Source organism: Myxocyprinus asiaticus, chromosome 48, assembly GCF_019703515.2.
Source record: "Myxocyprinus asiaticus isolate MX2 ecotype Aquarium Trade chromosome 48, UBuf_Myxa_2, whole genome shotgun sequence".
Lineage (NCBI taxonomy): Eukaryota > Metazoa > Chordata > Actinopteri > Cypriniformes > Catostomidae > Myxocyprinus > Myxocyprinus asiaticus.
This window is the reverse complement of record NC_059391.1, coordinates 30,718,146-30,730,645: the sequence shown is the minus strand read 5'-3', so window position 1 is coordinate 30,730,645 and position 12,500 is coordinate 30,718,146. Positions and strand designations below refer to the sequence as shown.

Here is a 12,500-nt window from a genome sequence, read left to right as displayed (position 1 = left end):
TGTGTGTGTGTGTGTGTGCTCGGTTCCGTCACTGATACTGTATATTTGTGAGGTCTGTACTGTCACTGATACTGTATATGTGTGTGTGTTCGGTTCTGTCACTGATATTGTATGTGTGTTCTGTTCTGTGTATGTGTGTTCGGTTCTGTCACTGATACTGTATATGTGTGTGTGTGTATGTGTATGTTCGGTTCTGTCACTAATACTGTATATGTGTGTGTGTGTATGTGTGTGTGTGCTCGGTTCTGTCACTGATACTGTATATTTGTGTGTTCTGTACTGTCACTGATACTGTATGTGTGTGTGTTCGGTTCTGTCACTGATACAGTATATGTGTGTGTGTGTGTGTGTGTGTGTATGTGTGTGTTCGGTTCTGTCACTGATACTGTATGTGTGTGTGTGTGTTCGGTTCTGTCACTGATGCTGTATGTGTGTGTGTGTGTTTGGTTCTGTCACTGATATTGTATGTGTGTGTGTTCGGTTCTGTCACTGATACTGTATGTGTGTGTGTTCGGTTCTGTCACTGATACAGTATATGTGTGTGTGTGTGTGTGTGTGTTCGGTTCTGTCACTGATACTGTATGTGTGTGTGTGTGTTTGGTTCTGTCACTGATATTGTATGTGTGTGTGTTCGGTTCTGTCACTGATACAGTATATGTGTGTGTGTGTGTGTTCGGTTCTGTCACTGATACTGTATGTGTGTGTGTGTGTGTGTGTGTGTTCGGTTCTGTCACTGATACTGTATGTGTGTGTGTGTGTGTGTATGTGTGTTCTGTTCTGTCACTGATACTGTATGTGTGTGTGTGTGTGTGTGTGTTCGGTTCTGTCACTAATACTTTATATGTGTGTGTTCGGTTCTGTCACTGATACTGTATGTGTGTGTGTGTGTGTGTGTGTTCAGTTCTGTCACTGATACTTATGTGTGTGTGTGTGTGTGTGTTCGGTTCTGTCACTGATATTGTGTGTGTGTGTTCGGTTCTGTCACTGATATTGTATGTGTGTGTGTGTGTGTGTTCGTGTTCGGTTCTGTCACTGATACTGTATGTGTGTGTGTATGTATGTTCATGTTCGGTTCTGTCACTGATACTGTATGTGTGTGTGTGTGTGTGTGTGTTCAGTTCTGTCACTGATACTTATGTGTGTGTGTGTGTGTGTGTGTGTTCAGTTCTGTCACTGATACTTATGTGTGTGTGTGTGTGTGTGTGTTCGGTTCTGTCACTGATATTGTGTGTGTGTGTTCGGTTCTGTCACTGATATTGTATGTGTGTGTGTGTGTGTGTTCGTGTTCGGTTCTGTCACTGATACTGTATGTGTGTGTGTATGTATGTTCATGTTCGGTTCTGTCACTGATACTGTATGTGTGTGTGTGTGTGTGTGTGTTCAGTTCTGTCACTGATACTTATGTGTGTGTGTGTGTGTGTGTGTGTTCAGTTCTGTCACTGATACTTATGTGTGTGTGTGTGTGTGTGTGTTCGGTTCTGTCACTGATATTGTGTGTGTGTGTTCGGTTCTGTCACTGATATTGTATGTGTGTGTGTGTGTGTGTTCGTGTTCGGTTCTGTCACTGATACTGTATGTGTGTGTGTATGTATGTTCATGTTCGGTTCTGTCACTGATACTGTATGTGTGTGTGTGTGTGTGTGTTCGGTTCTGTCACTGATACTGTATGTGTGTATGTGTGTTCTGTTCTGTCACTGATACTGTATGTGTGTGTGTATGTGTGTGTTCGGTTCTGTCACTGATACTGTATGTGTGTATGTGTGTTCTGTTCTGTCACTGATACTTATGTGTGTGTGTGTGTGTGTGTGTTCGGTTCTGTCACTGATATTGTGTGTGTGTGTTCGGTTCTGTCACTGATATTGTATGTGTGTGTGTGTGTGTGTGTTCGTGTTCGGTTCTGTCACTGATACTGTATGTGTGTGTGTATGTATGTTCATGTTCGGTTCTGTCACTGATACTGTATGTGTGTGTGTGTGTGTGTGTTCGGTTCTGTCACTGATACTGTATGTGTGTATGTGTGTTCTGTTCTGTCACTGATACTGTATGTGTGTGTGTATGTGTGTGTTCGGTTCTGTCACTGATACTGTATGTGTGTATGTGTGTTCTGTTCTGTCACTGATACTGTATGTGTGTGTGTATGTGTGTGTTCGGTTCTGTCACTGATGTGCGCGCATGTGTATTCTGTGCCGTTCTGTCCTGGTTCTGCTCCAGTTTTGGCCATTCAAGCCCGGAAGAGGAGACCAAAAGGAAAGAAAGACAAGACGGTTCACAATCGCAGGTACAGTGTGTGTCTGTGTTTGTTTGTTTGTGTGTGTGTGTGTTTGTGTGTGTGTGTGTCAGAAGTGAGATGGGTTCAACAGTATTTCAGCGTTGGAAATATCAGCTTGTTTTGCTCAGATCTTTGACACTAGAAATGTCCTCATAAACCACATTTATAGCATAATACCCTTGTAATTACCAGCTTATAACCTAAAAAATTGTCCTCATAAACCACTTAAACCTGCCCACACACACACACAAACACACACACACACACACCCACACACACACCCTTACACACACAAACACTCACACACACTCTCACACACACACTCTCACACACTCACACACACTCACACACACCCACACACACACACACACACTCTCTCACACACTTACACACACACACACACACTCTCACACATTATAAATGTATTATAATTATAAATAAATTATAAATAATTTATTTATTAAAAAAATAAATAAATGTATCCAATCAGAATTTATTCCTCAATGCTTACAAGCAAAGTGTGACAACTGTTTCACAAATCACATGCCTGAAGCAGCGCGTGAGTTTGAGCTCCACCCTGTCAGACCTTCAGAATTTCTACAGAATCCCTCAACAGTGCAGTGAATAGGCATCTAAAGTCAGATTGTCAGATTCATCAGCCAATCATATTGATTTATTTGTTCTTGGTGGGTGTGATCTTTAGGATATTTCCTGGTCGAGGCCTTCTAGCTGACCTTGAGTGACGCAATCATGCTTTAAGTGATGTACGTAATTTGAAAGTGAAGTGCGCGAGATCTTGCTGACGAGTCGGCTGTCACTCACTGCTGGTATTACCGTTGAGAAAGAGGTCCTTATGGATTTAAAAACACGAGATGTTCTGCGTGACCGTGTGATTGCTTAATTTATTAAACAGGAAAGGAGGACTGATTTTCACTTCAAGTAAATTGGTAAGTGCTTTTTGCATTGTTACAGCAACATCAGGAGTTTTCTAAGTGTAAATTAGGCTGCTTGAGCATTCAGTGTCCGATCAAGTTTTGAAAAGTAACCGTGCACCCTGATGAAACAACATTTATTGCAAGCAAAATTTAAATTGCAAATATTATTAGAGAACTTTTTCTTGGTATTAGATCTTCCTTGGTTCTGGCTTTCGTGCGTGGACATGTTTTTAAATGTGAATTGTATTAATAGTTGACTGCCATGTAATGTATGATGGGCATATGCCGTCTTATTCATTGTGAAACTGTGTTTTCTGTATGGCATGAATCACACTGAAGGCCTAGACTTTAAATGCACGGGCATTAATTTATGCATTTATTTATTCTCACAAAAATAGCTTCTAAAAATTCAGTATTTGGAAAGAAGTTTAGATTCACTGTCAACATAATTTGAAAGAGAAATGGACTGATTTTTCTGTCATCCATGTTAACCCTTACCTGTGCTGTACTTTTATTTGTTAATCTAATATCTTGGAAAGTCTGGTATTCTCACTTTGTGATCATGCATTTTTGTTGATGAATATGAAATAATTTGTGGATGTTCTGTAGGCAGGTTCCCAATAGGAATAACAGCTTGGTGTCGTTGCTCTGGATATGTAGGTTTTAAACATCAATGAGTTTGGTTAAAAATGATAATAGCACAGAGCAGTATTATTAAGGAGGATTGTGTATGATTGTCTACAGTGGTGGAATAAAGCAGTTGGTAGATCTCAAATGTTTTCAATGCAACTCATTTTATGCTCAGGCATACTTTTTATGTTTTGTATTCTTTAACAAACAATATTGAAAGACTTTTACTTAATTTAAAAATGGACTCTTTGCCGATTTAACTTTTAGGGTACATTTACACAACAACGATGTACTAAAAACAAAAAGTTTTTCCTTTGCGTTTTTGAAAAGTTTCGCGTACAGACGACAACGTTGTCAAAACGATCCCCGTTCACACGGATCCACGAACACGACTAAAACACTGTATTATGCATGCCAGGCCAGTAGTTGGCGATGTCACTTTGTAAAGAAACACTACGCACCTGTGCACGTAAGCATTCTTCCACAGAGCGGTGAATACAAACAATGAAGATGGCGATCGCTGGTCGTAGTAGTGATGCAGTAAATCTACACTTTACTGGAGAAGCGTCAATAAACTCAAAATCTTGAGTAGCACAAACACAGTCCTGTAGCCCGCCATTGTAGACTAAAGGTGCACTCAATCATTTTTTTCCTCATTTAAAAAGTTTCAAAATCATGTGAGATGAAGAGTTCAGTCATATCAGTAACCTTATAAAAGCTGTTTTATTCTACATGGGATGCCTCTTGGGGTTACGCCACTAGATGTCAGTGTAAGACATACTTCCACATACTTCAAACAATTACTGAGTGCACCTTTAATGTGAGTTATGAAGTGAATGTCTTTGAGTTAGATGAACATCAGTCTATACAGGTGGGTACTGATCTAGAAAAACAAATCAAACACTGTTGTTATAGTGTTATTTGTGTGTTGCGTGTGCAACTGTTTATGGAGTATAAAGTTTTAAATCAGTCACATGAGGGTCTATTTCAGTTATAATGTAGACGACAGACGGTGTGTTAGCTCACTGATCAGCACTACTCACACACTCTTGTTTGTAGTAATGTGTTGTTGAGAGCTGTGAGCTATGAAAATTGATCCGGGCCGTGTTACACTTATTTCACTTATTTTATGAACACTTTGCTCAGCTGTGCATCCAAAATCTCATACTGTAAAGTATGTACTGTTTGTGATGAAAGACGTACTTCTTGGCCGGTAAAACAGTACTTTCTTTAGGTATGAACAACTTTCTTAGCATTTTATTACACGGCTGTCTGGAATACTGGATTCTGATTGGTCAGTGGCGCCATCTAGTGGTCTGATATTTCTCAGCAACAACCGCACATCCATGTATCAGACCGCTCATCCGGGTATTGCGAGTCATGTTTTCTGCTTCTCGGAATACTGTGCGATTTTTACAAGTAAGCTTATAAAATAATTTCAACTCAAATCAATGTTTCATGTCCATTTATTTTGGCAAGTAGTCTTATAATAAGCTGGATAATGAGCAGCCACATGTAGAAAATAAACACCAACAGAACCGGAGGACATTTCAATTTCTTATCAAATTACATAATTGCAACACAAATTAGTATTTCTCACTTACTGTTTAATGAATACTGAGGATTGGACAAACAACTCCATTGGCAAACTGTTTTTGGTATACTATATAGTAGAGATGTATGGATATTCAGACACAGTACAGGTGTGCTTAATTAGAGTTGGAACATGAAAGTGTTTCTCCATGAGCAGGAATGAGTAACACTGTAACAATGTTCCTGATTCAGAGGAAAGAGACGATGACACATGCTGAAGAGGAACATACATGCACTAAAAACATTAGAACAAGCCATGAATCTGTCTCTTCTATGTTCATCTGAGCTTTTTTTCCTAACCAGCAACGACTGTGATTTGCTGCAAAATGTCTCGTCATGCCTGTTAGCTCCACCCACAGTGAAATCTCATTGGTCCAAGACACAGCTCCGCATAACTGCACTAAACATAGATATGTTTTTTACTGGCTGTTATTGTGTCACTTTGTGCAGAATGTTTTGCTTTCAGTAAGTACAGTAAAAATAACTTGACACTGAAACATCAGTAAATCTCAGATATTGTGTGGAGTCATTTAGCAGACACTTAACAACCAATTTATCATACAAAGTCAACAATATGTGCATTATCTCATGGCCAGGTTTCAATGGTTTCTAGAGTAGTTCAGAAGTGAGAGAAGACAGAGACAGCAATGTTCCACGTAAGGATAACGGGGGTCATAAATAATCAGTTCTAAATAATGTTTAATGAAGTGTAAAAATGCAGAGAGGTTTGTGTGAGGTTTAGGGGATAGAAAATGTCATTAGCTCAGCATAATAGCAATAGAAGTCAATTGATAAAAATAAACGTGTGTGTGTGTGTGTGTGTGTGTAGGCTTAGTTTTTGGCGATGAAGAATTAACCATTTTGATAAGATCACATGAGACCTCAACACACACACTTTGTAAGGGTTTTATATTCTTGTGCTGCTGTGTAGTTGTGTATTTGACACACACGACGGGTTGTAGAGTCAGCGCCGCATGAGTCCAGCAGGTGGCGCTGAGTGTGAATCATCATTATTATTAAGAGAAATACAAAACAAATATTAACTTTGTGTTTGCAGCCCAGATTATTAATTAAGTGGTTTTATGCTTGTAGTCTGGTCTTGCAGCTGTTTCTTGCATGTTACACCAGCTGATACTATTATTTAAAGGGATAGTTCACCTAAAAATGAAAATTCCTAACCCATCCTCATGATATCCCAGATGTGTATCATCTGAACACATTTGAAGAAAATGTAAAAAATATCTCAGCTCAGTAGGTCCTTAAAAGGAAGTGAATGGAGATTTCTCATTTGAAGCTCCAAAAATCACAAACAGTCATCATAAACGTCATCCATACGACTCCAGCGGTTAAATTAATGTCTTCTAAAGTGATACGATCGCTTTTGGTGCGAGAAAAGATCAATGTTTAAGTACTTTTTAACTATAATCCAATGCATGGCACGACGTCACAGAAATAGAAACCATTTAAAAAATAGAAAGCACTGTCGTGTGTCACGGCTGGTTAGGACAGAAACTCTGAAGAGAAGATCCCTTTCATCACGTGTCGCGGCGTCGCGTCTGGTTAAGACACAGTGTTAAGCAAACTTTATCCGCTGGTGTCGCTGTTTGACAGAGTGACTGCAGAAAGATGACTGCTATACACATTGAGTACACATTTCTGCACAGTATGTTGGACTGATGAGAGACTGATGCGTTTTACTGCTGTTGACTCAGTGCTGGTTAAGACACAAACAACTAGCTGACTGACCATGTCTCTGACACACACACACACACACACACACACACACACACACACACTGCACTTCCTGTGACGTACAACACAACAGGCTGGAACAAACTGGCCTGTCACCATGTCAACCGTCAGATCTGCAATTAGCCAAAGAAGAGTGCAGAACTGATGAAACATCACATTCACACACACACACATGTACAGTATATACACACACATATATATACTAATACACACCCACCCAGACACACACACATAGAGTGAGGGGGGGGGGTCTTTCTGTGTCTTTCTCAGTCTGTTTCTCACCCGTTTGATATATTAGGGGTCAGAATTGAGGCTGCTTGAAGCAGCTATCTTTACATGGCCTACTTACACACACACACACACACACACACACACACACACACAGAGATGAGCTAAGTTTCAGCTGATTTTCTCCTTTCTGAAATCTGACTCTTCTCTAGCAGTGTTTTCAGTGAAGATGACGTATGTGTGTTATAAAGCAGTATTGTATGTATGTACTTGACTGATATTCATATTAATACTCATGGTGAAATCTCTTTTCTGTGATTTCTGTCTGTGATCTTATTGGTGTGAGTCATCTGGTCTGTTCCTAAACCTACTGAGTTTCCTTCGGAGGCAGCATTTTAAGGCATCATAGGCATCTTAATTATGTATACTTCCCCTGGGCAGGCAATCCCAGAATGCACTGTGATGAGCTGGGTGGAAAAACCAATCCAAGTTGGCAGACGAAGGGAGAGACGTTTGATTATAAATATACTCATAATCCATTCAATACTAAAAAATATTGATAAAACACAGTTTAAAATAATAGAAAACTGACTTAAAACTTAGTGAGCTGCCTCGCTGTCTCCTGCCTACATAGGCAGCTGTCATCCTTACTGAAATGATGCCTCATAAGAGAGCGATTTGGAACACCCTACATAAGCAGCAGCTCCATGTATCTTTCAAATAGCGCTCCTCACACGCAGCTCACGGGACACTCGACTCGCAACTGATTTCAATACAGGTGATGCAAGAGAAACGACGCAACCCTCTAATGAGCATAAATACGCACAGCACACATGCATTTTGGGTAAAATACTCGGTTTTGTGTCATATTAAACTGTTATTTATCGATACTTTTCAGTATTGAATGGATTATAAGTATTTATAATCAAAATTTCTCTCGCTTCGTCTGCCATCTTGGATTTATTTTCCGCTGAGCTCATCACGGCGCATTCTGGGATCGCCTACCCGGGGAAGGATGCATACGATGCTACCTTAAAATTTTGCCAAAATGAGATATCTGAAGAGGCATCATAATTAAGATATCAACCTTTTGGAACAGTCTTTGCGTCGGGAGTGTGCCTATGATGACTTAAAATGCCGCTCACTAGTTTTTGGAGCAGACCCTATTTTACCCACGATGTGTGTGTGTGCTGTATTTATGCTCATTAGAGTATGTAAGTTGCGTGTAAGGAGAGCTAGTTGAATGATGCAAGGAGTTGCTGCCTATGAAGATCGTTCCAAATCGTTCTTTTTTGAGGCTCCATTTCAGTTAGGATGCTCCCATCGTAGACAGCTGTATATGAAGGCAGGAGACAGCCAGGCAGCTCACTATGTTTTTGGAACAGACCCATTATTAGCATTAGCTGAAAAAACAGCGAGACATGGCACAACGGTCAAAGATGTCCGTCTAGTGCATGATTACAGAAAAAAAGACGGATGCATTCAGAGTGAACGGTCCCCAGAGGTGGAGGTCTTTGGCGGTTGTGTCTTGACTATGCCTTCTTATCAGCTCCTCTCTGCGTAAGCATTAGATATGTACATACAACTGTATTTAATGAAAAACACTGTGGTAATGTCGTAGTATTATGGCACCGGTATAGGCTACTGTGCAACACACTGTCTATTAAAGCGTTTCTTTTCTCCTCTGACTTTTTTACCTAATATTTGAAAATTTGGACTTGCTAAATCTTTTGACTTCATCATTTTACACACATTTGTTAACACTCAGATACATTATGTTCTGTGCAATAAACCATCACTATAAAGCTGATTGTTGTGCCCTCTTGTAAACATGCAAGATAAAATCGATTTAAAAATCAGATGTGTTGCAGATTTTTTTCCATACCTAAAAATGTTTTAGTTAAAATCAGCCCAGTTGATAGCCCTAATGTGGAGAGAGACAGACAGATCACTGGAGAGAGACAGACAGATCACTGGAGAGAGACAGACAGATTTCTGGAGAGAGACAGACAGATCTCTGGAGTGAGACAGACAGATCACAGGATAGAGACAGACAGATTTCTGGAGAGAGACAGATCGCTGCAGAGAGAGACAGATCACAGGAGAGAGACAGACATCGCTGCAGAGACAGCAGATATTTGGAGAGAGACAGACAGATTGCTGCAGAGAGACAAACAGATCTCTGGAGAGGGACAGACAGATCGCTGCAGAGAGACAGACAAATCACAGAAGAGAGACAGACCGATCACTGCAGAGAGACAGACAGATCACAGGAGAGAGACAGCCAGATCTCTGGAGAGGGACAGACATAGGTGACGAGAGACAGATGGAATGCTGCAGAGAGACAGACAGATCTCTGGAGAGGGACAGACATAGGTGACGAGAGACAGATGGAATGCTGCAGAGAGACAGACAGATCTCTGGAGAGAGACAAACAGATTTTTGGAGAGAGACAGACAGATTGCTGCAGAGAGACAGACAGATCACAGTATAGAGACAGATACATCTCTGGAGAGAGACAGACAGATCTCTATAGAGACACAGACAGATTGCTGCAGAGAGACAGACAGATCGCTGGAGAGAGACATACAGATTGCTGCAGAGAGACAGACAGGTTTCTGGAGAGAGACAGACAGATCACTGGAGAGAGACAGACAGGTCTTTGGAGAGAGACAGACATAGGTGAAGAGAGACAGACAGATTACTGGAGAGAGACAGACAGGCTCTGATCATTATGGTGTCTTTAATCTGCCTGTCTGTCTCTCTCTGCTCACTCATAGAAACTGTAAAATCTACTGTAAAAGAGACAGACAGACAGACAGGACGAGAGGACAGAATGGTGAATGTTAAAACAGCAGCTGTAAAATGGGGGAGAGAGAGGGAGAGTGAGAGCGAGCAGTGTTGCCCCGAGATACAGGATGTCGTAAAGAGGCGAGCGGAAGCGCTGAAGTGTGTGAGGGGAGCAGAGAGTGAGACAGAGTGAGACGAGCTCATGTTTGAGCTCAGATCCCCCCCCTCTCACCCGCTGCAGTGGTGTCGCCCGCTGCCTTCACAGAGCTGTTATTGTGCAGCGCTGCAGAGAGAGAGAGACAGTGTGTGTGTGTGTGTGTGTGAGACATGCTTCTCATCAGCAGACGACAGCAGCTTAACGAACAGAAACAAAACAGAGAGACTGAAAACTGTGAGTCAGTGTAAGATTCACATCTGATCTGCTCCAGAGCCTCCATTCTTTCTTCTCCCGTGAGGAAGAGGAGAACGGAGGAGGAGGAAGACCCGTACCCCCCGCCACCCCCCAACCCCCCAGCACACAGAGAACACACCGGAAGAGAGAGAGAGAGAGAGAGAGAGAGAGAGACAGACAGACAGACAGACAGAACGAGGGTTTTATTCGTTTGTGCTTCTGCTCCGTTCTTTCGGGAGCGAGTGACGTGCTCATGTCCGTCAACTCGGAAAAATCCTCTTCCCCAGAAAGGTAAAACATCTTGACAGCTCACATCTACCTGTCTGTCCATCCGCCTGTCCTCTCTTTCATCCTCACCTGTCTCTCTCTCTCTCTCTGTCTGTCTGTGTCTGTCTGTCTGTCTGTGTCTGTGTGTCTGTGTGTGTGTGTGTGTGTGTGTGTGTGTGTGTGTGTTGTCTGATGGAAAATGTATACACAGAAGAGTACTGTAATGCATCTCACACTGTACACACACACACACACACACATCATCATCATCATCATCATCATCATATTAGTGTTGCATGCTGTTGTGTATTAGCGTGTAAAAACACAATATTGTGCATTAAAGCCACAAGAACACAAACACAACAGACACATTACAGCACACAGAGTGTTTCTGTCTGATACATGAATATATTGATTTGATGTTGATTGTGTTGTTTGCTTTTGTTTAACATCAGTGTTACACATTGCGGTGTGTGTCAGCACACTATACAGTTATCTGGGCCATCAGAACCAGAACAACAGTAACGGGTTCATGTTAACTGAACATGTTTATAGAGATGTTTCTGTAACATTTAGAGAATGTATGAACGATTCATTGTGAGTCAAATGAACATCCATCCAAATGATGTGAAATTAAATAAACACCCACAACAACATGATTCCGACCCACAAATCCTGTAAGTCTGACTTTAGTGTTCAGTCTCTTGAGATGCACACACACACACACACACACACACACACACACACACACACACACAACTGAATGGATGTAAAGCTGCTGTACATTTAACATTTGAATTGTTGGATGTGGGATTTTTGCACGAGTCTCTGAGCGCGGCCTACATGCCTGAATACAATCCAAGCGCTGTAGTCATGAGCATGCAGTGTGTGTGTGTGTGTGTGATGTAGAAATGGCTGACGAAGCTGATCACACTCTAGTCGCTTTCACACATACAGCTTTTGTCGGGAAATGAACGGCATTTTTCCTTTAAGAGGTCATGTGTGAACAAGACATGTAGGGAAGTACAGGTAAATCAGATCTGACAATTTCCCTGAATGAGAAGTTGTAACATTGTCACATTAAGTTGTAACCTTTTGATTGTCTGGTGAATAAAAACGCAAGATTAACGGTTTGAGGCTGTACGAGGTCAGGACGCGCTGACATAAGAAGTCTTCTTTGAGACAATCACAAAGTTCTGACGGAGATGACACAACTACTCCAATCCACACTTTAACGCCTGAGACTTGTCAAATTGGACACATAGTAAAATGATTCTATGTAGTCAGATGATATTAAACATGTTTGGTATTTTAGAGCTGATTATAGAGGAAATGTCTTTGTGTATGATGCTCCATGACTCAAATCTGAAATCATATGGGGAGCAGTCAATCAAAAATGGAGTGCACGGGGCGATGAAACTAGACCACAAAGAAATGGAGTTGGCAAACAAGCACTTAAATTAAAGCTTAACTTTTAAAACAGCTCATCTCCAACTCACGTCACATTCCCTATCTTTCCACTCAAGACTGCACCCAAATGTACTCGGCCCGTTTCTTTTGCGACTCGGAACAGAGAAACAGCAACAACAACGGCAGCGCTCCCGTACACTCGTGTTTGTATACATCTGTCATACGTCTCGTGTGT

The 12,500-nt window shown here is 41.3% G+C and overlaps 1 protein-coding gene across 2 annotated transcripts in view; it reads left to right on the top strand.

The window, feature by feature from the left end:
* LOC127437610 (SRSF protein kinase 3-like) overlaps positions 1-12,500 on the top strand; it is a 55,510-nt gene that overhangs the window by 4,308 nt on the left and 38,702 nt on the right. Inside the window, exon 2 of one of the 2 annotated variants that reach the window (XM_051692641.1) lies at positions 2,212-2,278. In XM_051692641.1, the coding sequence (XP_051548601.1) occupies positions 2,212-2,278 (67 nt within the window). Of the gene's footprint in view, positions 1-2,211; positions 2,279-10,506; positions 10,880-12,500 lie in introns of those variants that run through there. The other variant, XM_051692642.1, reaches the window with a different exon arrangement.